Here is a 27,439-nt window from a genome sequence, read left to right as displayed (position 1 = left end):
TTGGGACACTGTACCTGCGTGAGAGACCCAGAAGAAGCTCCAGGCTCCTGGCTTCGGATGGGCTCAGTTCCGGCTCTTGCGGCCACTTGGGGAATAAACCAGAGAACAGAAGATCTTTCTCTCTGTGTCCCCTTCTCTGTGTAAATTTTTCCTTTCCAATAAAAACAAATCTTTTTAAAAAGTGTTAACTTCTGGGCCTGGTGGCGTGGCCTAGTGGCTAAAGTCCTCCCCTGGAACGCGCCGGGATCCCATATGGGGTCCAGTTCTAATCACGGCAGCTCCACATCCCGTCCAGCTCCCTGCTTATGGTCTGGGAAAGCAGCCAAGGATGGCCCAAGGCCCAGGGACCCTGTGGGAGACCTGGAGGAAGTTCCTGGCTCCTGGCTTTGGATTGGCACAGCACTGACCGTTATGGTCACTTGGGGAGTGAATCATCAGATGGAAGATCTTTCTCTTTCTCTCTTGCTCTTTATATATCTGACTTTGTAATAAAAATAAATTAATCTTTTAAAAAAGTGTTAACTTCTGAGTTATGGTTATAGCATATTTGAATTTCTGTGATCTTTCCTGAGATCCTGAAATGCTTTTGGGAAACGTGGCAGTTTATTTTAAAAGTTTTTATTAAAGGGTTTTTTCCTTTCTTTTCGAAAGGCGTAATTGAAAAGAGAGGAGAAGCAGAGAGAGAGAGCGAGAGGGAGAGAGATCTTCTAACTACTGGTTCATTTCCCAGATGGCCACAAGGGGGCGGGGCTGGGTCAGAATGAAGCCAGGAGCTTTTTCCAGGATTGCCATGTCGGTGCAGGGGCCCAAGCACTGCGCCATCATCTGCTGCTTTTCCCAGCTGATCATAAGTGGAGCAGCTAGGACTCCAGCCGACATCTACATGGGATGCTAGAAGCATAGGCAGCAGCTTCACCCAATATCCCATAGCATGGGCTTGTATTTATTTAAAAAACAGAGTTGGGAACCAAGAGACGCCCTTCCACCCCCCACACGTAAAGATCTTTCACTTATTGCTTTACTCCCCAAATACCCACAATAGCCCTGGCTGGACAAAGCCTAAGCTAGACACCGGACACCCCATTTGAGTCTCCAGTATTGGGTGCAGGGCTGTCTGCTGCTGTCCTAGATGTACCAGAAGGAAGCTGGATGGCGTGTGAAGCTTCTAGTACTCCAGCTGACAATGGATTTGGGCTTAACTTGCAATCCTACTTCCATAGACTCTGATCATGGTTTTAATTGATGGTCATTTCAATTATGACAGGTGGTCACCATTGAAAATTCTGTGATTAAATTATTTCCAGATTCTAATCGGTTTTGTAAGGTGTTTTTCGCATTTATTATCTTACTTAATCTTCAAGACCAGCTTGAGTTGCCTAGAAGTAAATACTAAAATTCTTGGAGAGGGCTTGCTGAAGGTCCCATAGTTAGCTAATAAACAGCAGAAGGTGGTGCCAAGCTACAGGTTTCATACTTTAATGTTATCTACACAAAGTTTATCAAAACAGGATTGGACTGCATTTGTCACCTTGGGCACTATGAAGTTCAGGCATAGAAGAAAGGGACTGTTCATTTGATTATCTTGTTTCTGATTTTATAAATAAGACTTTTAAAACTGTAAAGTTCAACTGACAAACTCTTGAACTCTGGCAGGGAGGTGGGAAAATTGTTATAACTTCTTCTTTATATGCCCTTTTGCTTTAGAGACCTGAAGTTGGAACCTTATGTAGATCATTACTACAGAGACTATCCTACGCTCGTCAGAATGACTGGGCCGGTGTTCACCATTGATCCAGGCAAGCGTTTTTGCCATTAAAGATTTTCTGAACAGTGTAGTGACATTTGTTTGCATCTTTTCCAGTTGGTAGCAGAGGATATATTTTCTTACCCTTAGTTTCTAAGTCAAGCCTGTGTATGTTTTCTTGCCCTTAGTTTCTAAGTCAAGCCTGTGTATGTTTTCTTGCCCTTAGTCTCTAAGTCAAGCCTGTGTATGTTTTCTTGCCCTTAGTCTCTAAGTCAAGCCTGTGTATGTTTTCTTGCCCTTAGTCTCTAAGTCAAGCCTGTGTATGTTTTCTTGCCCTTAGTCTCTAAGTCAAGCCTGTGTATGTTTTCCATCACACAGATCAGTTCGTTCCGCTTGATTTCTGACTTGCAGTAAACTGTACTCATTGTGTATAAAAAATTTACCCATCTTTAAGGTTGTGACTTGAAGAAGCTGAGAGAGCTTCCAGTGCCCACCGTGCTTTAATGTAGACTTGCACTGCCCATTTCCCAGTCATTAGTCATCTCTTACTTCAGCTCAAATAAGAATGAGAACTTTAGTACCTCAGTGTGTTTGCTGCATTTCAGGTGCTCCGTAGCCGTCTGCAGCCAGTGGGTGCCGCATGTAGCAGCACTGAGAGGGAAAATTCCCATTGCTGTTGCACTGTCCTGAACTCTGAGCCAGAGGAGCTCAAAGTTGGGACCTGCTTGTTAGAGCTAAGCATATCCTCTGTTTTCTCACCTTCAGGGTTAGGCCAGAGATTTTGCTTAGCTTCTATATTTGCTTTGGGCATAGAATTTGCTAAATTCTATTTGGGATTAAATAAAATAGAAGTCATTTAAATTGTGCTAATTATATAAAGTATATTAATTAGTTATGTGCTGTGACAGAAAATCTAGCATTTTGGGGAATATAGAACCATGTTATTCCTGTTTCAAAATTACATGTGTTGTTGCTCAACTTCCCTTTAGAATAAAATAATGTTTTCTTAACATTTTCTTTTGTAAACTTTAAAAAATTTGTGTAAAGTAAACAGATAACTCATATTTCACGATGCAGATTTAGGAGCATAGTACTACTTCCGTCTTCCTGCTTACAGTTCATGTATTCTTAAATCTTGATTCACACGAATTTCATTTTCATGTTCAAGCTGGGTTTATGCATCAGCCGTCGTTTTTCACCTCTGAGCCACCTAGTATTTATCAGTGGGTGAGTTCCTGTCTGAAGAGTGAAGGAATGCTGCCCTACCCTTACCTTCCTGGAATCTGTGAAAGAAGCAAGCTCGTGGTCTTGGTGAGTGTTTGGAGTGTTTGTTTTTTCTTTTAAAATTAAAAAAATTATGTAGTAAAATGAACCTTTTTTTCCTCTGGGTACAGCTCTGTGAGTTTTCATCAGTAGAAGGGTAGATTCATGTGATCACTAATCTAATTAGGATATGGCACACTTGCATTGTTTTCCCCAAATTTCTCTCATATATTGTCTTTATCATCTGTTCATTGCATTCTGTTGACAACTAGTAGTCCATCTAAGGGATGTGCCACACTAAGTTCATCTATTCACAGTAGTTGAGTTAGTTCTAGTTTTTAGCATAGGCTTTCTAGGGACCATAGTGTTTTCATTCTCTATAGGAGTGAAATTGATGGGTCATGCAGAAGGATATTTGTATACCTAGTTATCCTTTTTTAGATTAATTTTATTTTTATTTGGTAGGCAGAGTTGCAGAGAGAAGGAAGGACAGAGAAAAAGAGATCTTCCATCCTCTGGTTTACTCCCCTAATGACTGCAATGGCTGAAGCTGGGCCAGTTTGAGGCTAGGAGCTTCCTCTGGTTCCCCACATGGGTGCAGAAGCCCAAGAACTAGAACCTTCCTTAAATGCCTTCCCATGCCACAAACGAGCTGGATCAGAAGTAGGGTAGCTGGGATTTGAACTGGCACCAGTATGGGATGCTGAAGCCTCAGATGGAGGCCTAGCCTACTACACAAAGGCATGGGCTCCTATCCAGTTGTTCAAAAAAGAATGAACTGTTTTCCAAAGTGTTCCATTTTATATACTCACCAGAAATACTGCTGTGGTAGTTCCCCGTGTTCTTGTCAGTATTTGACACTGTCAAGTTTTTTGTTTGTTTTCATCCTTCTGATTGATGTGTTATTACATCTGCTGGCATATTGAATTTACATTTCCCTATTGGTGGCTGGTATTAGGGAAGTTCTAGATAGGAGGCTTGGTTAATTAAAAAGGCAGAGTAACAAAGAGACCAAGATTTTCTGTCCACTGATTCGCTCTCCAAAATGACTTAATGACCTTTGCTTGTCTATGCCAGAATCTGCAGCCAGGACTTCATCCTGGCCTGCCGCGCGGATGGCAGGTGCTCTGGCACTTGGGCCATCGTTTGCTGCTTTCCTGGGCACCTTGGCAGGAAGCTGCTTTGGAAGCCAAGGAGTCAGGGCTCTGATTGGTGCTCATGTGGGATGCTGGAAAGCAGGCAGTAGCTGCTGTGTTGCAGTGCCTTTTTTTTTTATGTGTTTTTTAGCTGGTGAGGCATTTGCCGTACCCCTGTACCATATCCTCTTTATGTGGCTTTTTGCTGTTGAGTCATTTGTGTAAGTGGAGATGTTATCTGTTTACTGTTTGCTAAAATGAAGGAAAGGACAGTTGTGGAGCTAGTGTCTTCAAGGAACTTTGTGTGTACTTTCTCAATGAGTAGAAAGAGACCTGATTTGTCACTGGTTATTGCTATGAAATTTTTGACTAGTGTAATTTACATCTAAATGGCAGGTTGAAAATGGCCTTTTGTGTTTGTATTATGCACTGAATATTTTGAAATTTTCAAAGTTAATATACTATTGTAAAATTAAAGGCACACGGAGATAGTCCTAGATACCTGTTGGATACTAGGATACTCTTTTATACACTAGGGAGGATGATTGAAACGATTTGTGAGGAACTGGATCAACTAAAGCTTCTACATTGCTGATGTAGGAAATTGCAAAAATGGCATAGCATGTTAGAACACTGGCAGTTTCCTTTAGAGATAGTGAGCTACAACAGTCTTTTTCCTGAATATTTACCCAAGAGAAATGAAAGCAACAACTTTGCATGGTTACTACAAACTGGAAATGACTGTCCATCAGTTTTGAGATGAGATTTGGTATAACTGTGATGGAGTATTACACAGCTATGGATAGCAGCAAACAGCTGATGCATGTATGAACAAGGATGAATTCCAATCTTTGTACTTTTAAAGAATTAGGCCACAAAAATGCATAGTGTGGTTCTGTTTACATGTCATCATGGTAGTGGATTAACTGTTCAGTGCTGGGTATGAGACTATAGGACTGATTACAAACGGCTCAAGGGAGCTTTCAGTGTTGGGAATGTTCTGTATGGTGAGTATGGTAGTACTTACGTGATCGTATAATAGTGTATTGGACTGATAGAGTTGTACTCCAGTATAGATGGGTTTCTACACTATGATTATTTCTTATTTGTTAATTTCTTAACATTTTTTTATATATTCAGAGTATTGCACTCTACATACTTGGTGATGAGAGCTCAGTTTTGAATGACGCCTCACAATATTTATCCAGAATAACTGTAGGTAAGTTGATGTAATGTTTGTCCTCTCAGAACAAATGTTTATAAGTGTCAGTATCAGAATTGAATTACTAAAATGTTTGTGATTGGCTTAGAGGCCATAAATTTTTTTTCTGTAAAGGTATCACTAATTTTACTCAAAAGTCAGAATTAGAGAGAAATAGGGAGAGACACAGAGATATTTTCCATACATTGGCTCACTCCCCAAATGGCCACTATGGCCCAGAACTGGGCACCTCTGAAGCTTGGTTCCAGTGGCTGCAAGGGCATGAGGTCTTAGGCCACCTTCTGCTGCTTTTGCAGTCTGTAAGCAGGGAGCTGGATTGGAAACGGAGCAGCTGGGAGTGCACATGCGCTGCCTGTGTGGGATGTTGGTGCCACAGGTGGAGGATTAGCTTGCTGCATCCATGCTGGCACCTCGTAGGCTCGTCTAATTCACAGATCGCAGCTGATGTTTGCATACCATGGTTGCTTGAAAATCTAACAAATCTTTTACATTTTCAGTGTGTCTAAAATAATTATTTTAGCTTCAAGAAACTTTTACTTTCCAGCACGATGCAGTTTTGCTTATTTTGTAAATTTTTTACCAGTTATTTGTTAATGAATTCACATTTCCAGTTGTCTGACACATAACCACCATCTGTTGATGACTGTGAATATAACATTTTATTTTGTTGTATTTTAGCCCCCCAGAAACCACAGGCAGAACAAGAGGAAAACAGGTAACTTGATTAGTTTGTACTTTTCAAGGAGAAAATTTAAGGCAATGTTGTAACATTACCTTTTGCCTGATAACTTTGTGTTTTACTTTCTCATAGGTTCGATTTCAAGCCTTCCACATCAGTTTCTAGTCTAGCAGAAAAATTAGTTGTCTGGATGACTAATGTAGGTGAGAGCTGCTTTGTTGGCGTCTAACTAGACTTGTTTTCCTCTGTGCTGGCTAGAGCTGCAAGGTGCGAGGTGGGCGTGGCCTGCCGTTTCTGTGTTTAAGTCTCTCAAGATTGAGAGTGTGAGAGTGTGATTGACTAAGCCATGCTTTCTTTATCCTGAGATGCTGTCTTTTTGTCTCTGTGTGCATGAGTTACATTTGTCTATCTTGGGACCAGTTGGAGACTGTAGTTACAGAAACCAGTCTTAGGACAGAAAGCTCTGATCACTGCACATTCACCTGTGACACCATTGGGATGCCTAGCTATCAGAGATGGTATTTTGGGCACCACCTGACCTGTGAAGCTTGAAGTCAGGCATCTTTGCTACTAAGGTGGAGATTCGGCTGGCAGAGAAAAGGGGAAAAAAAGATTTTTTATATTCTCCATCCCTAAAATCTGCACTCTTGCATTTAAATAAAATGCTAAGGAAACTTTTTTTTGCCAAAAATAACAAACTGAAAAGAAATAAGCAACTAATACAACTATGTAATTTAAAAAAAAAGAGGTTGTCATATAGAATAATATGTTGGAAAGCTATACTTTGGGGGCCAGTATTGCGGTGTTGCACATCATGCCACTGCCTGCAATGGCCTCAGCCCCATGGGGCCATCTGATTTGCACCCTAGCTCCCTGCTGAAGCCTGGGAAAGCAGCAGAACGCGGTCCAAGTGATTTGGCCGCTGCTTCCCACACAGGAGAGCTCTGGAAGAAGATCCTGATTTGGGCCAGTGCAGTCCTGGCCTAGTGACCATCTGGGTAGTGAACCAATGGGTGGAAGACCTCACAATCTTTCCCTCTCTTTCTTTCTTCCTTTTTTTTCCCCCTTAAGATTTCTCTTATTTTTTTATTTGAAAGGTAGAGTCAGAGAAGGAGAGAGACATCTTCCATTAACTGGTCTAGTCTGCAAATAGCTGCAGTGGTCAGCACTGGACCGATCTGCAGCTGGAAACCTAGCACCTTCCACGGAGTCTCCCACATGGGCCATCCTCCACTGCTTTCCCAAAGCTATGAGCAGGGAGCTAGATTGGAAGGGAACAGCTGGAGTATGAACCAGGACCCATTTGGGATACTGACAGCTCAGCCAGTGGCTTACTAGCTATACCACAGCCAGTCTTCTTTGGTCCTTGCCATCGATCTGATAATAAGATGAATAAATGAATTTCATATGTATATATTAAAATATATAAATATATGTATATTTTAATTTATCTGAAGGACATAGAGAGGTCCTCCATTCACTGGTTTACTTCCTATATAGCCACAACTGCTCTGGCTGACTCCCCCCAGCTGCTGTGACTGACTCCCCCAAAGCCCAGCTGTCCTGGCTGATCCTGCCCCCAAAGGCCAGGAGCTTCTTCCAAGTTTCCTGCCTGGGTGACAGTATCCCATGTACCTGGGCCATTTCAGGGAGCTGGTTTTGAAGGAGAACAGCCAAGAGACAAACCAGCAACTGCGAAGGATGTCGGGGTTGCAGGCAGTACCCACTGTGCCCCAGTGCCCAGCCAAATGAATTCATTTCTTACTTGTTTACTAACTTGAGTTAGGGCAGTTGGTATAGTGGTAAGTGTAAACAGTTGTCTCCCTTCCTTTCACCGTAAGGATTCACTTTAAGAGATTTGGAAACACTTCCATTTGGAGTTGCTCTTCCTATCAGAGATGCAATTTATCACTGTCGTGAGCAGCCCGCTTCGGATTGGCCAGAACCTGTCTGTCTCTTAATTGGACGTCAGGATCTTTCCAAGCAAGCTGTCGAAGGAAACTTACCCAGAGGGAAATCTGTGAGTATCAACAGTGCTTTTCTGTAGTAATTCAAAATGGTAATGTTCTTCATTTGCTTTTATTGTATACCAGATGGGATTTGCAATTAGCAGCGTGTTGTTCAACTTGCAGTTGAACCTGGGGTAGTAGATTGTGTGAGCGCTGCCCCTGTCCTGCCTTGGGACGCGCACTGTGTCAGCAAGCAGATGTGCCTCTCTCTCTACTATCCTGCTTCTTATGATCCACTCCCCAAGTGACCACAACAGTCAGTGCTGCACTGATCCGAAGCCAGGAGCCAGGAGCTTCCTCTAGGTCTTCCACAGGGGTACAGGGTCCCTAGGCTGTATTTTGTAGCCAATTCAGCCATTGTAATTTCTTTAAAAGTGATATCCCATAGGAAACAGTCAGTTTTTATGAACTAAGAATGAGTATTTTGTCATATCTGCTGCTAGTGTTTTTGTTTGACTAACGTTGTTTCTGTATTAAATGTTGCAAAACATTTTAAAATTTAATTACATAAAACTTGATCACGGAGGCCGTCTTGAGTGACTTGAGAGTAAAGGAGAAGATTCCATATGATTCACATCTGTGTTGCAGGCAGATTAAATTGTGTGGATCAGTATTCCCCATATGAAAGCACGTGATAAGTTTGAGAGGGTACGATGACACAGAGTTAATTTCTTGTTCTGCCACAGTTCAATCCCTTTCATTCTGAGACATTTTTGTTTGATATATTTTGTTAGAAAAGAAGTAAAAATTAACCATAATCCAGTCTGTTGAAAGTATTAACGTAGGTATTGTCTCAGTTCTTCCAGCCCTTTGTATATCCTTCCTAATGTCTGGCTTTGTGTCTGTTCATCCACAGACAGTATATAATTTCACTGTATGAACTATGAAACCCATAGTTCTACAGTAACAGAATGAGGTTTATATTCTACTTTGATTGGTTTAGTTATTTTGTAAAGCAGTTAAGAAATGTCAATATTTTAGTTTATTTGCAATGTTTTCATCCGTAGTTTGATCTCCTGATGCCTCCAACTTAAATTGTCTCCTGTCATTCAATAAATGACAGTAATTGTTTTCAGGGAGGCACCATGCTGGTTTTTAAAAAAGATTTTTAAACATTGTATGTAAATAGAGGATACATTGATGACCCGACTCATATTCTTTTCAATGTGCATTTTTGGCTTAATTACATAAAATTATTATAACAAAGTCTGTCACTCAGGTGCTCTCATCAGATGTGTCTTCAGGAACTGAGGCTGAGGAGGAAGATGATGGCATGAATGACCTGAATCACGAGGTCATGTCGCTAATCTGGAGTGAAGATCTGAGGGTGCAGGATGTGCGGAGGCTTCTGCAGAGTGCACATCCTGTTCGTGTCAACGTAGTGCAGTACCCAGAGCTCAGTGACCACGAGTTCATTGAAGAAAAAGAGAACAGGTACAGGAAGGCACTAGTCCATATTGCATTTCAACTTGATACTTGTTTTTCCTTTGAGCTTTTAGCATCTCAAACCCGAGAATGGTTTAAAGGTTACTTTGAAGTTGAAATGTACTGCTTTTCTTAAGTATTCATCCAAGTTCACTAAACGATATGTGTTTCCAAAATTTGGCTTTTGAGGACATAATTATCATGTTCAGCACAACAGTGTCTTTTCTAAAATCATTTTGCTGTTGTAAGAATTTAGAAACAAAGCAAAACACTGAACTGCTTTTTGTCTTCATCAGGAAGAATTTTTGAGTTTTGCTTTTAATGTAGTTTCCACTTAACAACAGTGGTTTTTGTTTGTTTGTTTGATGGTCAGGGTAATGCTCTGTGATCCTTTTTTCCTGCCGCTAATGTGGTAGATCATCCTTGTATTAATTCCTAGACTCAGTAGGAACTAGTGTCACGTGCATGTGATGTGTTAGAGCTATTGTCTTGGGACACTACAGCTTTTTAAATTCTCTCCCGTTTTCATCAGCCGTAACTCAGGCATTTGTCCTCTGCTTGCCATTGTTTTCTGAGCTCCTTACTTTTCCTTGTAGTACTGCTTCGAGAGGAAGGGCCACCCACACTTAAGCACAGGCCAAAGAAGATATTACTGGTAGTTGGCCTGTCACTGTTCCCTTTCCCGGATACCCAGTAGTAGTCATCTGTAAATGAGGAGATGGAGTGACTGAGAGATTGAATATAGAGCCTGCTATTATGTATTGGTGTTGGCAAATTGGCTTAACCTCAGCTATCTCTGTTGCTTCAAGTTTAAGAATAAGCATGCTTGTAGTATTTGTACTTCATAGAGTTGCTGTGTATATATCAAGTGATATTCCACTCCATTAAGCTAGGAAAGCAGTTCTGTGTGGTACAGTCAGGGAGAGCAAGCCTGTGATAGCTTTGTCTGCAGAGAGAATGTTAACCTGTGAAGGGATAATTCTGTGTTTCCAGATAAAACTTTTATATGCATCTGCAAATAATGCTCCTGTTTATAAATACTTACAAATGTCTCTACTTTGAATATTTTTGATAGTTTTTGTCTTTTTAAGGGACTATCTGAAATGTAATTTAACAGAAACAAGTTAGGGAATGCTGTATTAATTTTGCATTGTAGCCCAAAGATCCCATTTTAACCTTGCATGCCTGGTACATAGTGAATTTAGTTCTGTGAGTGAATCTAGCCATGATGTAAGCCAAACTGATTCTGACTATGTCCTGGAAAGGCCATGAAATCCATTTACCTTCAGGACAGGAGTTCTCTTCTTTTCTTGGGTACCGACCACAGAGATGGTGTTTCTGAGGTTGTATTGGCAAAAGGAACGAGAGTTGGCTTCCACATATACTGAAGGAAAGTAGGCTGGGAGAAAACACAATGATGAAACATGAAAGTACCATGTTTTCCTTTGGGAAGGTTAGCATCAGTGAGAGTAAAATTTCACATGTTTTTTTAAACATGCAAGGAGAATTAGCTTGCCGTATGGAGCTGCTTGGTAGAAAATGAAAAAAGCAAATAGAAAACAAAAAAGAAATGCATCTTGCTATTGGAATCTAACGGGAGCAAGAGTATTAAAATGAGAAAAATTCTGTTTGGGTGGTTCCCCCATGTTTTGCACAGATTTACTTTGAAGTGACTTCATCTTGTATGCCTTCATTTTTTTAACATTTCACATTTTTATTTTAACTGTAGGTTGCTCCAGTTGTGTCAGCGAACCATGGCCCTTCCAGTAGGACGTGGGATGTTTACCTTGTTTTCATACCATCCTGTTCCAACAGAACCACTGCCTATTCCTAAATTGAATCTCACCGGTATGTTAAGGTGTGGGCTCTGTGAGGAAGTTTAGATGATCCAGTACCAGCAGAAGTGGAATTCTTCTGAATTATTTTGGGTGAACCTCTAAGACACACTCTCTCCCTCTCTAGTGATTTAAGATGTCATAAATAGTTGCAGTACAGAGGTTATCAAAGCTCATGAAAGCAGTTAAGACAAGCTAAACACTGAAGGAAGTAGATTATACCCCATTACAGATTCTCACTTAATGAGATTTTTCAGGGTGTCAAAGTCACTTGGAAAAGTTCAGAAATATATTACTGTTAATGGAGAGATTACTGAATTGTAAAGAGTCCCAAATATAATACTTAGTCTTAAAATGCCTTCTGTTATTGTACATAGCAAGAAAATAACCCAAAAGAAAAAAATGATTGTTTATACTAATCCCACTCCCCAGTGTCACCCTGTTGACATTTTAGTATGCAAGCTTCCTAGTTTTATTTCTAAGTATTTCTAAGTTTATATTTGTCAGATTATCGGAAAGTTTAAATCTGTTTTAGAAATTGCCTTTAGGGTTAATACTTTTTTCCATATCTAGCATACATATGTACACAGTTATGCTTTTATATATGTGTGTTATACACATTTTTTTCACCATTACCTTGATTTTTATTTGCTGTAGGGTATTTCATTCATAGAATATGCCATAGTTATACTTAATATTTGTGGACATCATAGTTTATGTCGTTAGACTAACAGCTTGGAAGCAGAACTCCTAGGAGAGCAGGATGAATGGCTTTAATTTTCTGAAGTAGCATATTGTCAGTTCTCTTTTCTGGTTAGTTACATGAGTTTTTACTTCTGTCAGATGAAATTTTGCCCCATTTCCAGTATGCTTACAAGCAGTGTATTTTAAACATGTCCCCTTAATCTTAATCATGTTTGAATTCATTATAAAGATGACAGCCACATGCAGTTGAAACTCATTGAAAATTCCTTAAAATATGTGTGGTTTTGTGAAACCTGTATACAATGAATGCATAAAACTTATTGTAGTACAAATATATAATCAGATACATACAAATCAAATACATAAAATTGCACAGTATTTTCAACTGAATAATTTAAAAAGAAAACCTGAGTTACACTCAGATTTGTAAAGAGCCTATGCACTGAACAGCCTACAGGAAACAAAATCACCTGAGTGAAGAAGACATTCCGTCTTCCGTTTCCTGCCTCTTCTGAGCCCAGTTCTCATTGGGAGGCATGTAGATAGGTTGCTTTCAATGTTTACATTGTTCTCTGAGAGAGAAGTAACTATGGCTGAATCTGAACAATAATTAGATCTTGAAGAGAGGCCTGATATTTGAAGGTTTATTTTGTTAGTTGTTACAATTACTGTTTATATGAAAATGTTCATATAAAAACTGTGTTAGGAGAATGGGCATTTAGCCTGGTGATTATGATGCCTGCCTGCCACCTGGGAGTACCTAGGTTTGATTCTCATCTCTGAGTCCTAACTCACGTTTTGACCCTGAGAGGCAAAATTGATGGTTCTAAGTAATTGGGTTACTATCACCCACATGGTATACCTATTTGACGGTCCTGCTTCCCAGCTTCAGCCTAAACCGAGCCTGAGTCTTTGCAGGTATTTGAGGAATGAACCAATAAATTAAAGGGAAAAAACAAAAAAACAGGGAGTTTAAAAGAGTAGAATCTAGGTTCCAGGACAGGTCAGTCTCCATGCTTGGAGCTCTGTTTCCAGATTCTGACATAGAATTGGCAAATGTTAAAACATTAAATCCATCTGACCTAATATCTAAGTAATACATGAGTTGGCATTAAAAAAATAAGTTTAGGAATCGCTTGATTTTTTTTTTAAATGTATTCAGTTGCATTTGCATAATTTAAAATGTGTTCATTACAGTGGTTAATTTTTTAGTCATCTGGTAGGCGTAAGAAAAAAAGTGGGAGAAAGGATCATCTTGTTATAAATGAATGGCACATTAATTTATGGAAATATAATTCCTTAGAGTAGTTCCTTACCCACCCTGATGTGACCTGTTGTACTTTCGTGTGTTGTTAACTCTTACCGGAGATATTCTGCTTTAGCATTTATTTACCTTTCGTTTTCTCCTGTGTGTAAATATTATGTTATATGGATGATGAAGGGATGATTCAGAAATGTTACTTGCTTTTTCAATACTGATTTCTGCCTTCTTTGAGAAAATCCAGGTGTGGCTCATGAACTTGTGGCACTAACACTAGCAGTTGAGTTTGCCTTTAGTTGGAAAAAAAGCAGATGATGAAGATGCTTTGCCTTGTGCTTATGCTTGGTGTTTGTGTTGTTGTGCACCTCAGATAAGATGTTATGTGTCTGTCTGAAGTCCATCTCTTTACAACTTGAGAACTATAGTTTCTGCGTTTCAGTGAACTGGATAACTTTAAGGAACATTAGAATGTATTTTAAATATTTGGCTGTGCCTTGAACTGATATAGAATACTGATAATTTAGTAAGAATTATTCGTCTAAATACAATGTAGATCAAATCCAAAGGAATCCAGAAAAAAACAAATGAAAGGAGCACATGTAGTATCGTACTTTCTGAACATTGCTCTGAAGTCTGTTGACCATGAGGCCAAGTGTTCTCTCTTCTGTAATTTATTGGGTAACGAGTCTATAATAGGATGCTTTTTTATAGCTGTCTCTAAATGCAGTTTGGCCTTTTTAACAATAGTGTGTAACTAAATGCCTCTAAGCAGAGAGACATTTATAGATAGGAGATATAGCAGATGTATGAAGGCCCTTGTCTCTTTTTAAAATACCATTTTCTGTTACTGTCCGGAGCAAAGTAAGGGATGCAATATTTGAAATTAACACTATTGTCATCAATCACTTATTGGAATAAGTACTTATATAACTGAAGAATAATGTTAATTTTCATTTTGGTTTCTAATTAAGCTTTTAGCTGTTTAAGAAAATTTCAAATTAGCATTCTAATCAGAGATGTTTATAAAGTTCACATTTGTTTCGGTTATCTGGTAGCCCTATTCATTTTAGCAAAAGGACAGTGAACTATTTTAAGAAATTATGATTTTTTTTTCAGCTTACAATAAGTGTAACTGACATGTAAAAGTTTAAATGCTCATAGAGCTTTAATATCATTTTAGGGATAATGGGGTTAAGGGTTTTGAATGTAGAGAAGGTAATAATTGTTCTCCAAGATCTAAATTTGACAGTTTTGATTTTGTCAATTTTTTCTCTCATTGTGACACTTCACTTGGCTGGATAGGGCGTGCCCCTCCTCGGAATACGACAGTGGACCTTAATAGTGGAAACATTGATGTGCCTCCCAACATGACAAGCTGGGCCAGCTTCCATAATGGTGTGGCTGCTGGCCTGAAGATAGCCCCTGCCTCCCAGATCGACTCAGCTTGGATTGTTTACAATAAGCCCAAGCATGCCGAGCTAGCCAATGAATATGCAGGCTTTCTCATGGCCCTGGGTCTGAACGGGCACCTTACCAAGCTGGCTACTCTCAATATCCATGACTACTTGACCAAGGTGAGAACTTGTGTTCCCGGAACCTGGCATGGGGTCTCATCTGCCTACTGCGTTAGTGCCAAATTTCTCTATTTGTTCTTCGTTCTTCACTCTCGTGTGTCTTCAGGCAGAGTCATCTGTCTGGAGTGTGGCTCACGTCGGCCTGGGTCCTTCCCCTGCCCCATGGCAGTACTCTTGCATTGCTCTTCCTGGACATTCTCGCCACGTAGGGCCTTCACTCACTCACTCCTCCAGCCTTACTCTGCACTGCTCTTCTCTTGCTCTCCACATTCCAACCATGTTTTGGCTGTTTTAGCTTCCTGACAGAGGTTTTATTTTCCTGAATCACTTGAGAGGTGTGTTCGTGCTGTTCCATCTCCCCTACAAACATTCTTCCTCATCTTCGTTCTTCTGCATTAGAACCTTGCATTTTTTAAAGCTGTATTTATACAAGGCGTGCCATGGAATTGACTTGTTCAGTAGGTTTTAGTGTATTAGCACTTGTATTCATTTTAAAACATCTGTGCCCCAGAAGGGCCTTATACTTTAGTGGTTCCCTCTACATTTCCACCCAGGCCTGGGTAGCCACTCATCTACTTTCTGTCTTTATAGATTTGTTTATTCTGAGCCTCTCATGTAGATGAAGCTATATAGTATCTGATCTCTTGTGACTAGATTTTTTCATGTAGCATGTATTCATATTTGTACCTTACCTCAGCACTTCTTTTTATTATTGAGTAAATATTCTGTATGAAAATGCCATACTTCACTTATCAATGTATCTAATGACGGATGTTTGGGCTTCTTCTATTTGTTGGCTATTATGAACAAAGCTATGAACATTTATATAGGTGTTTTTGTGTGATTGGTATTCAGTTGTTCATTTTTTGTTGTGTACATACTAAGGAGTACAGTCACTATATTATATGAGAACTCTGGCTCAGTTTTTGAGAAACTACCAAACTTTTTTTCCAGTATACTTTTTCATCAGTATACAAGGGTTTATTGATTTCTTCAGATTCTTGATAACAGTTATTATACTATGTTTTTATTTTAGTTTTATTGGAAAGTCAGATATACAGAGAGGAAGAGAGACAGAGGAAAGATCTTCCGTCCAATGATTCACTCCCCAAATGACCACAGCGGTTGGTGCTGCGCCAATCCAAAGCCGGGAGCCGGGAACCAGGAGCTTTCTCTGGGTCTCCCACGCGGGTGCAGGGTCCCAAGGCTTTGGGCCGTCCTCAACTGCATTCCCAGGCCACAAGCAGGGAGCTGGATGGGAAGCAGGGCTGCCGGGATTAGAACCAGCGCCCATATAGGATCCTGGTGTGCAAGGCGGGGACTTTAACCACTACGCTATTGTGCTGGGCCCTATACTGTGTTTCTAAAAACATAAAATACTGGTTGACATAAAATACTGTCTCACTGTGGTTTTCATTGCATTTTCTTGGTTACTAATAATGTACAAGAATCTTCTTTTTTATGTGCTCTTGAGTCACTTGTGTATCTTTTTTGGAGAAATGTGTATTTAAATTCTTTATTTTTCTTATTGTTTGTAACAGTTATTTAACTACTTTGGAAACTAATCCCTTAACAGATAAGTGATTTACAAAAATTTTCTCTCATTTTCTGGGTTGTCCATTCACTTTCTCCTATGCTTCAAAGCCCAGAAGTTTTTAATTTTGATGAAGTCCAAGTAATCTGTTTTTTCCATTAGCTGCTTGCTGTGCTTTTGTTATTTTATCTAACAAGTTGTTTCCTGACCCAGAGTCACCCTAAGTTTTGTACTGACGTTTCTTTTTGAAGTTACGTTTAGGAATATGATCCATTTAGGGTTACTTTTTGTGAGTAAAGTAGAGTAGATTCTACTTGTTCCTTTTGCATGTGGCTCTGGCTGTCTCAGCACCATTCTGAGGAGCTGGGTTTTGTTCTGGGCCCCTCGTGCTCACCTGGCCTGTCACTGTGATGGTTTCTTCTCGGGTACCACAGGACTGTTCCCATGCTGTGATGTCACCTCTACAAACATTCCTCCTCACTTTCTAAACTTAAGTCTTTCCCTGCTGCTACTTTTTCCTTGCTAATTTATAATCATCTTTCAGGTCCAATTATAAATTTACTTACGTAATGTTCTCTTTCCTAATAATCCTTCACCTCTCCCTATTTTAAATTAGTTCCTTTAAAATGTTCTCTTAGTATCTAGTTTAAAGGCTGCTTGGGATGCCCTTAATGCAGCATGTGTTTGTCTGACTCCAGTTTCCTGCTCAGGCAGGTTACGGGAGACAGTGATGATGACTTAAGTAGTTGGGCTCCTGCCACCTATGGGAAAGAAAAGTTGAGTCCCTGGCTCCTGGCTTTGACTGCCTCATGGCTGTGAGCATTTCAACTAGTGGGAGCTTGCTTTCTCTCTTCCTTTCTGCCTCTCAAGTTTTTGAAATTTAATTTGAGATAAACATTTGAAGGTTAATAAAATATTCCTTCATAATATTTGTTATGATTTAATTTTTATCATGCTACTTTTTAATGTGTTTATTTAATTCATACATATATTTATTTTTCCTTTTAGGACACTAACTCTTTGAGCACCAGGATCATGTCTGTTTAGTTTTGTTACTGTATTCCCATTATCTTTTAGTGTGCCTGTCACATAAAAGTACTTACTAAAAGTGGCAGACAATATTTAATCTAAAGCTACATGCTTGTTTTGGTAGTGAATCTTAAGTTTCACTCTGTTTTCTGTCTTAGGGCCATGAAATGACAAGCATTGGACTGCTACTTGGTGTTTCTGCTGCGAAACTAGGCACCATGGACATGTCCATTACTCGGCTTCTTAGCATTCACATTCCTGCTCTCTTACCCCCAACGTCCACAGAACTTGATGTTCCTCACAATGTCCAGGTGGCTGCAGTAGTTGGCATTGGCCTTGTGTATCAAGGGACGGCTCACAGACATACAGCAGAAGTCTTACTGGCTGAAATAGGTAGGAAATTAACAGTGCTGAATTCTCACAGATGTATATTTCCCATTTTACATGATCTTAAGTAAAAATGATGGGAAAATCATAAAAATTCCTGGAAAGAAGCTGACTTGAACTGTGCTGCTCTGTTTTCTTTAGGACGGCCTCCTGGCCCTGAGATGGAATACTGCACTGACAGGGAGTCCTACTCCTTAGCTGCTGGCCTGGCCCTGGGCATGGTGTGCTTGGGGGTAAGGAGAAGCTGTGCCTTCCTGTATTGTAGTTACCACATCGGTGTGCTGAGACCAGTGATCTTGACACTTATTTCAGAATATCACTGCCTAAATTGTGACTTAATTTCCAAGCTTTTTTCTCTTAATGGACTTTTTTTCGTCATAGTTCCCGATTTGTCCACTGTAGAGAAATTACACTGGAAAGGTTGGGGTTGTAAATTTCTTTCCCTGTAGTATGCCTGAATAAACTAAGGGAATGAAGTTTCTTGGAAAGAGTTTAAGGTGTAAGATAAGATAGTGACAGCCCAGTTTGATAGAAGTCAGAAAATCATGGAAAAATGTGTAAGATGGAAAGCAATAAGAGTCTGTAGTAGTTGGTAGAAATAAACTCTTAACTCCAGATTGCTCTTTATAACAAAGTTTAATACCAAGCCAGCCAGTCTAATTCCCGTCAAGAAATTTCCACAGAATCTAATTTAATTAAGTTGGAGTATGATTTTCCTTAAGGGTTACCAAAGTAATGCTATGATCAAGCTAAATGATTCAGGCCAAGTTACAGTGCAATGAGTTTTTCTTAGATGTATTTTGCAAATTTACCCTGTAGTTGTCCATATGTTGGGGTTTGTACTACACATTTGACACATGAGCTAAAGAGCCCGTGTATGGCAGCACGGAAGGATGCTATGCTGGGAGTTGGGACATAGATTCTGGCCCTGATTAGCGAGTCAGAATGACTGCGTTCTTGTGGATTGGTCAGGCAGCCCCTCTCACCTTGTCATTTACTAGCTATGGTTTATCCGTCTATGTCTCACTTTCCTCATGTAGCTGTTTGGTATGTATGTAAAGCTGGCTTTTCATAACTAAAATACCTGAAAGAAACTGACTTATAAGGGACAAAGTTTTGGTTCACAGTTTAAGATCCGTGTGATGAAGGCAGTAGATGGCAGAGCATGTGTGGAGGAAGAGTCCTAGGGCAAGCCAGAGAGCAGAGAGAAAGCATGCAGGCCCAAGTCAGTGCATGTCACCCATCTTCTCAGTCGCACACCCAGGTAACCTGAAGGAGTCCCACGGGCCCATCCTCTGTGGAGGCCGTAATTATGTAACCGACTAGCCAATAGCTACACTTTGGGGATCAGGCCTCCAATACCCGGGTTTTTGAGAGCAGCCAAACTGTTGTCTAGACTGTAACAGAGTTGGGTTGTTGAATTAATAAATAATTCCTGTTCAACTCACAGAATAACTTCTGGCAGAGAGCAAACATTCAGTAAGTTATTATTGTAGTTATTATTGCTGAAAAAGTTAATAGAAACAATTATAAAACTTAAGTATATATAGTTCAGATTTCACTTATGTTGCTAATACATTTTCCTTTGCTATTAAGAGTAATTAGCTCTATTTTGAAGTCTTTGTCTTTCCTAAAATGAAAAGTACTTAAACTTGAACATTTGTATTACAGTTTGTATGAGAATTACAAATAGTTTGAGTTATTTCGATAGGAAAATAACAAACCTAAAGCCCAGAGGCCTGTTTTGAAGTCAGTCCTTTGTTTTCGTGTCTCTTCCCTAAGATTTCATCTCGTGTGTGTGTGTGTGTGTGTGTGTGGTTTTGTTTTCCAGCACGGAAGTAACCTGATAGGTATGTCTGACCTCAATGTGCCTGAGCAGCTTTACCAGTACATGGTCGGAGGGCACAGGCGCTTCCAGACAGGGATGCACAGGGAGAAACATAAATCTCCAAGTTACCAGATCAAAGTAAGTCCGGATCAAAGCTGCAGATAAAAATCCTGAAGTTGGAGTAATTTTTTATACCAGCATTGTCAGTACAAGTTCATTGGAAATTTTATGGAAAAAAAATGCAAATGATGTATGGTTTTCAAAATAATTTATTTTGCAATGAAACAGTTATCATTCAATTCTCTTTTCCATGAACTTCCTTAAGTACTCTTATATATTAGTTTTAAACCTAGTCTAGTATTCAGAAGAGTTTTATAATAATTTAGAATCCTTTTACATGAATACTTTCTCTTTCGATAGGAAGGAGACACCATAAATGTGGATGTGACTTGTCCAGGCGCTACTCTAGCTTTGGCTATGATCTATTTAAAAACCAATAACAGGTATTTAGACCTCTGCTCTGTTTTCCACATGACATTGTGACATGTATCTGACCTGAATAGTGAATTTATATTATGTGTTAAGGTTTCCTGTGATAGATCAGTTCCTTTTCCTTCTTTCCAAAAGTGTGACTTATACAGATTGTGCCTAGAAATAACAGATTTTGCTTTTTAAGTGCTATTTGACAATATATAGTCATCCCGCCATACCTGTGGGGGATTGGTCCTGGAGCGCCCAGAGATGTCAGGATGTGTGGATACTCAGGGCCCTTCCATGAAATGTACGTGTGATATACAAACTGAATCTTCCAGTGCACTTTAAATCATCACTAGATGGCTTATAGTACCATGTGTATGCTGTGTAATCAGGTACTTAGGCCAATGGGAGAAGCCCAGCTGTGTTTGGTACAAGTGCAAGCTTGCTTCCTGAATATTTTCAGTTGGTGCTAGAACACGCTGATGGGAAGCCACTGACTGTGTCTGCTGGTGGCTGCTCATGCCGGTTGTAGTTGTGGGTGTTGACTTCCAAATTGCCCACATTCCTTTTCATTGATTTTATATATCCTTGTGAACACTGGTTAAGCCAGAAAGTGTTGATATGCTGTTGCTTACCATTAGTAAGTTGTTTCTGCTAATTTCAAAAGTTCTCTGTAACTAAATGTTCCACTGTCCTAGTCCTCCATAGTTATTACTGTAGCTTGAAGATAGACTTTTGGCATTTACTTTAGATTCTGTCTGGATGATTGAGTTGGATTGGAGAGCTTGAGTCTGTTAGTTTAAAAAATATTTTAAGATTCAAGGAACTTTTTTGTGAGCTAATTTTCTTCCCATAGTGAAAAAAGATACTTTTTCAACTACTGTTTGAATGAACATGTTTGTCAGTGCTTTCTTGGCCTGGTGACATTCCGTGAACAAAACTAAAAACATCTACCCTCAAGGATCTTGGATTACCATAAGACATGTATAGTAAATATCATGTTAGAATGTGAAGTTTCCCAGAAAGACAAAATGGAGCATGTTGGAGTGGAAGAAATGTTTTGAAATATCTCTCCGGGCTCCTGTGCTGCTTGCTTCGCACTCATTCTCACTCATGTCTTCCACCCACAGGTCCATTGCAGATTGGCTCCGGGCTCCGGATACCATGTATTTGCTGGACTTTGTGAAACCAGAGTTTCTGTTGCTTAGAGTATGGTGTTTTGTCATTTTCATTTCTGTTAACACAAGGAATCTGTTTGTGCTTCTGAAAATTGTCTTGCAAATGTACCTATCTTGAGAATAGAGTCTTTTTACTTCTAATCCTTCCTGGGTGTGTGATTGACAGTTTTCTGTTCAAATTTGGTGAAAATAACTTCAGGAGACTCACGAATGATAACATTATGGATATATAATACTTGAGGTGACATTTTAGTTACTTACTTCATTATTAGAAACGTTCCTTGTGGCCAGCATTGTGGCAATAGCCAGTTATACTGTCTGTGGCTCTGCATCCCACATGAGTGCTGCTCCACTTATGGTCCAGCTCTCTGCTAATGCACTAGAAAAGCAGTAGCAGAGGACTCAGGTGCCTGGGCTCCCACACCAGTGTGCAGACCTGGAAGAAGCTCCTGTCTCCTGGCTTTGGCCTGAACAATCCTGGACATTGCGGCCATGTGGGGAGAGAACTAGCATGTGGAAGATAACTCTCCCCCTCTATCTCTCCTTTCAAATAAAATAAATGTTAAAAAGAAACGTAAAAAGCAACAAATGGCTAGCACTTTGTTGATTGCTTTGTATCACCTCCAAGTGATGGTCAAATTAATTTTAGTGTTTCTTTGTTGCAGTTGAAATCTTTCATTTAATGAGTAGCTTAGATTGATACTGTTTACTTAATTCATTAATTGTCATTCCTTAGAAACTGATTGTTAAGTTGTTCTGTTTAATGTTAGCATTGTTACAGAATCTGTTAATTGTGCTCGAATTAGTTTCTGTTTATTTTTTCAGACACTTGCTCGATGCCTGATTTTGTGGGATGATATTTTACCAAATTCCAAGTGGGTTGACAGCAACGTTCCTCAGGTAAGTGCATAGAGTCAAAATTACGTGTCTAATAGCAAGCAATAAAGATTTTTAGTAGGAGTCCACAAAATCCTATAAATATTTTCCCCATGAAGGCAATATTTTCATGACAATATCTCAAAGATAAAGAACTTCGATTTGAAGATCATGTAGTAACCACAGCCTTTCTTTTCATGTCTAGAAATTGAAGTGTCTTGTTTTTGCTTTGTAAATGTATTTCTTTATTTGGAAAGTAGTGTTAGAAAGAGAGATATAGAGATAGATCTTGTCTATTGGCTGGTTCCTTCTCCAAATGGCTGCAGAGTCAGGCGGGGGAAATATATGGGAACAAAATCAGAATCTTCAAACTCCATCTGGATCTCTTTTGTGGGTAGTGAGGGCCCAGGTATTTGAGGCATTTTCTGCTACTTTCCAAGGCTCGTTAGCAGGGAAGCTGGGTAAGAAGTGGAACATCTAGGAAGCAAACTGGGGCTCATAGGATGTTGTCATCTCAGGTAGTGCTGTGACTTGTGCCCAGTGCCAGTCCTCTACATTAGGGTTTTTGAAAATTAAATACTGGGCCCAGCACAATGGCTCAGTTCCTAAATCCTCACCTTGCAAGCACTAGAATCGCACTCGACTTCACATCATGCTCCCTGCTTATGGCCTGAGAAAGCAGCAGATGACAGCCCCAAACCTGGACTCTCTGTACCTGTGAGGGAGACCTGGAAGAGTTTCCTGACTCCTGGCTTTGGATCAGCTCAGCTCCAGCCATTGTAGCCATCTGGGGAGTGAACCAGTGGATGGAGTATCTTTCTCTCTGTCCTCTCTGTAAATCTGATCTGCCATTCCAATTAAAATAAATAACATCCTTAAAAAGGGGGGGGAGATAAATACCAATGTCCCCTAACATTTAGTTTTAGTCTAAGTATACTTTTATCTAAATGTAGCTTCATAAAACTTTTAGATCTTCTGTGCAATAGCCTGTTTTAATTAGTTATAGCAGATTTATTCAATAAGTCAAATACACTGTAAGAACTCAAAATCAGGGCTTAGCACAGTAGCATAGTGGCTAACTGCCTTGCCTTACTTACATGCACCAGGATCGCATATGAGTACTGGTTCATGTCCTGGCTGTTTCACTTCTCATGCAACTCTCTGCTTGTGGCCTTGGAAAGCAGCAGAGGAAGGCCCAAAGCCTTGGGACCCTGTTACCCGTGTGGGAGATCCAGAAGAGGCTCTGGGCTCCTGGCTTCAGCCTGGCTCAGCTCTGGCTGATGTGGCCACTTGGGGAGTGAACCAGCAGATGAAACTTCTTTCTCTCTGTAAATAGGATTTACCTTTCCAATAAAAATGAATAAATTTTTCGAAAAAAATAAATCTCAAAATCAAATTTGTAACCTTTTTTTTTCAAGCACAACGTTTTTTTTTTGTTTTTTTGTTTTTTTTCTGTTTTGCTTTTAAATCAGTAAAAGAAACTGGGTCCTAGAGGCTGCAGTGGTCTAAGCAGCAGCAAGTGTGTGCATTCTTCCTTTTCGTTTAAATGATCACACTGCTAGCACACCTTATTTGCATGAAATTCTGCACCATACATGCTAATTGTAGTAAAGTTATCTACCCCCCCATGCCACAAAGGGAAAAAAAACCTACTCTGGAAGAGAATTGTCATTGAAATCTAACCAAACTTCGTTAAGTGGATTGTGACAAGATTATAAATGATAATGAAAATAACATTTTTAACATTTGGCCATCAACTTAAGAAAAATGGTTTGCTTATACAAATTTTTGTACTTTTTAAAAAGGTAAATAGTATCTACCCTCATATGGAATTAAAGCATAATGAACAGGAAGGAAAGGGAAAAAAATGCAACTGAGTGCTAAGGCAGAACTTCTTGCCCAAAGTAATGAAGGTAGAGCATACATGAAATATCAAGTGCAGAATGTCACAGGGCCAACAAGGTAACAGTCTGTTTCACTTATACAGGCGAAGTGGATTTTGCAATTACCAGTTGTGTAAAATGCACCACATAAAGCTCCTAAAATTGATATTATGAGGTGCCACCTTAAGTTTTTCAGGCTGCAACTGTGCATAATTTTAAAATGGTTTTCTTAAATTTATTTATTTTTTTAAACATAATACGAGCAAGGTGTTAAAACTGGTGTAATAGCTCAACAGAATAAGTATTCCAGATTTTGGGAGGGATGAAGCGGGAGATACTCAAAACCCTTCACCAGAATCCCCCCAACTTGATCATCGTGGATTAATGATGTGCTTTGTGGATGTGGTTAGTCAATGACACCAGCTTGACCACTGCCTTTATTCACCTGTGTGTGTCTCATATTCTTGGTTTCTTTTTGTTTGGAAAATCATTTTATCTTTCAGGTTATTGGATAGCTTATTTTTTCCAATATCTTCATTAGAAAGAAATCCCAAAATAAAGCAAAATTGAAAGAACCTTATATGAACACCCATATGGCCAGGAGATTGTGCAGTTAATATTTTGCTATATGAACTTGGCTTAATCACATGCTATCCTTTTAGCACCTCTTATATCTGACATTTTTCATGAATTTCAAAAATCGCACAGTGATAGATTATTTAGCTTATGTATCATTAGTTAGAATGTATTATTTAATCACATTTCTTTCGAGATAAAATTTATGTCTCATGAAAAGCATAGCCCTTAAATAAAATTTTCTGTTTGAGATTTTGCTAATGCATGCCCTTGTGGAAACAGTCCTGTGTCCTGTCTGACCCTTTTTATAGTCTGTGCTCTCCACCCCCCACTGCAACCAAATTGGTTTTTCCCAAAAAATATTTATTTTAGGCTTATTGGTAGTAACGACATCACATACAGTATATGTACTCTTTCTATAGAACTTTCTTTACTGAAAGTGATTTTGAGGTATCGTGTATTAATAATTCATCCTTGCTATTTTCAGATAGCATTTCATTGTGCAAATATACCCTAGTTTTTATTTTCTTGGACACCTGGGAAGGTTACTGTTTAAATTATTGAATACTTGTAACAAATATTGATGTCAAATATTCTTGCTTTCTCTCTTGACAGATTATAAGAGAAAATAGCATCTCTCTCAGTGAAATTGAATTACCCTGCTCAGAGGACTTGAATTTGGAAACTTTGTCGTAAGTAATGTAATATTTAATACAACTTTTACCAAATAAATACCTTGATGTGAACTGTGTGGAACTCATGTTGTATATTTGAATAATTCTGAGTCCTCCATCAGATATTTACAAGATTATCTTTTTTTTTAAAGCTTTTTGAGGCATGAAGTTGCTGCCCACAAAAGGCAGAGATTCAGCTTGTAGATGCTCATTTTTTTATCCATTCCATGAAAAGGCTGGGCAACCTTTGAGCAGTGTGCAGAGCCAGGCTTCGTCAGGCAGGACGGGGAGGGGCCAAGCACGATGGGGCTCAGCTGCCTGGGCAGAGGCAGTCTTGAGCCTTCCCGGAAGAAGATGAGCAAGGGGAGAGAACAGGAATATTTGCTGTCTTTATCCCCAAGACAATCAAGAATGAGTTTTAAAGGAAAGCAGTGTCAGATGCACTCTGTCTCTGTCCCCAGGCAGGCACACGTCTACATCATTGCAGGGGCCTGCCTGGCTCTGGGCTTCCGGTTTGCCGGCTCAGAAAACCTATCAGCATTTAACTGCTTGGTAAGAACAGTCACAGTTTGCTCTGTTCTGATTTTTTTTCTAACAAAGGATTATGATGCTTCATTTAACTTTGAATTTTTATTTTTTCCAGCATAAATTTGCGAAAGATTTCATGACCTATTTGTCCGCACCCAATGCTTCTGTAGTAAGTCTTTCTACAGTTCTAGTTGTGAATAAAATTAAACTTATGTGTTGTTAAGTATCTCAGTGTATACAATGGGAGATTTAAATTGGTCCGTGTTTGTTTTCTTGTTTTGGGTTAGGTGAGACTGTGATTACTCTTTTTTTGTTACTTAGTTTTAATTTGAAAAACTGAGTTAAACAGAAAGAGGGAGAGACGGAGAAATCTTCCACCTGGTGGTTCACTACTCCAATGGCTGCAACAGCCGGTGCTGGACCATCTTCTGCAGCTTTCCTGAGCGTACTAGCAGAGAGAGCTAGATTACAAGTGACACTGCTGGGGACTCGTTCTGGTGCTGCAGACAGCAGCTCTACTCACTGCACCATAGTGCCGGCCCCAAAGCTGACTACTGTTGATTATGCTCAGGCGCCTAGTTCTCTTGACAACAGATTAAAGAAGAGTATAACAGTTGTAGATTCTTATATGTTACTCTGTCTCGGTACTGAATATTAGGAATTCCTCTTTAAAAGCAGTTAGTACTTTGATTATCATGTATCCATGATTATACAGTGGCATTATCAAAAATCGTGTAAGAATTATTTTTTGAACAAAACTATTGCTTATAATACATCACTAAATGTATTAAAGATTTAAAATTAGATTTACAATACCGATGCAGTAATGTCTCAGTTTGAAAAATAACTAGTTACAAGGCGAGATTCAAAGAAGAAAGCCAAGCTACCAAGTAAATGTTTTTCTTCTTGATGCTTTATTTTTTGAAAAATGTTTGAGTTATAGGACATGTGCAGTCTTGCAGTGATGGCTGATTTAGCTCTGATGATAAAGCAGTGTAACACAGCAGGTGCAGCGGTGCCATCTGGCTTTGCCTTTTCAGACAGGTCCTTACAACCTGGAAACGTGCCTGAGTGTGGTGCTGCTGTCTCTTGCCATGGTGATGGCTGGCTCTGGGAACCTGAAGGTGTTACAGCTCTGTCGCTTTCTGCACATGAAAACAGGCGGTGAGATGAACTATGGCTTTCACCTCGCCCACCACATGGCCCTGGGCCTTCTGTTTTTGGGAGGAGGAAGGTAAATGAGTATGTGGTGTTTTTGTTTTGGTTTGGTTTTCATCTCAGTGATAAGTTCACATAATCAGAACTGTACAGGTGACTTATTTTGATTTTTAAGGTACATGGCAATGTTAAACTTAATTGTGACTGGCTGCTTAGGTAGGTTCATTGTTACACATTAAGGGCTTCCTTGTAGGTTAGTCAGCAGCTGGGGTCCACTCAAAATTACAAATCTTCCCCTGAATTATCAGTATCGCTGTATTTCTCGGGAGAACTCTAACCAGTACTTCCAGGCAATACCTCTGTTCCCAGCTAGTTAAAGGCTTCCTGCTTCTGTTGCACTGCTTTCTCAGAAGGGGCATGAGCAGTGTTGGTCACTAAAATACTGTTTAATTCTTCTT

The 27,439-nt window shown here is 39.6% G+C and overlaps 1 protein-coding gene across 3 annotated transcripts in view; it reads left to right on the top strand.

Annotated features, from left to right (window-relative positions):
* The window catches only part of ANAPC1 (anaphase promoting complex subunit 1), an 86,690-nt gene that overhangs the window by 35,634 nt on the left and 23,617 nt on the right, over positions 1-27,439 (top strand). For 2 of the 3 annotated variants that reach the window (XM_058667620.1, XM_058667619.1), the window contains exons 20-38: positions 1,705-1,802; positions 2,913-3,055; positions 5,284-5,362; positions 6,044-6,080; positions 6,177-6,247; positions 7,886-8,064; positions 9,261-9,487; positions 11,208-11,326; positions 14,582-14,853; positions 17,575-17,809; positions 17,945-18,036; positions 19,635-19,769; positions 20,052-20,134; positions 21,239-21,317; positions 22,112-22,186; positions 25,237-25,313; positions 25,757-25,847; positions 25,939-25,992; positions 26,864-27,057. In XM_058667620.1, the coding sequence (XP_058523603.1) occupies positions 1,705-1,802; positions 2,913-3,055; positions 5,284-5,362; positions 6,044-6,080; positions 6,177-6,247; positions 7,886-8,064; positions 9,261-9,487; positions 11,208-11,326; positions 14,582-14,853; positions 17,575-17,809; positions 17,945-18,036; positions 19,635-19,769; positions 20,052-20,134; positions 21,239-21,317; positions 22,112-22,186; positions 25,237-25,313; positions 25,757-25,847; positions 25,939-25,992; positions 26,864-27,057 (2,340 nt within the window). The remainder of the gene's footprint in view (positions 1-1,704; positions 1,803-2,912; positions 3,056-5,283; positions 5,363-6,043; positions 6,081-6,176; positions 6,248-7,885; positions 8,065-9,260; positions 9,488-11,207; positions 11,327-14,581; positions 14,854-17,574; positions 17,810-17,944; positions 18,037-19,634; positions 19,770-20,051; positions 20,135-21,238; positions 21,318-22,111; positions 22,187-25,236; positions 25,314-25,756; positions 25,848-25,938; positions 25,993-26,863; positions 27,058-27,439) is intronic. The other variant, XM_058667621.1, reaches the window with a different exon arrangement.

This window comes from Ochotona princeps, chromosome 8 (genome assembly GCF_030435755.1).
Source record: "Ochotona princeps isolate mOchPri1 chromosome 8, mOchPri1.hap1, whole genome shotgun sequence".
Taxonomy (NCBI): domain Eukaryota; kingdom Metazoa; phylum Chordata; class Mammalia; order Lagomorpha; family Ochotonidae; genus Ochotona; species Ochotona princeps.
Note: the sequence above shows the minus strand (reverse complement) of the source record. Positions and strands in the feature narration are given on the sequence as shown.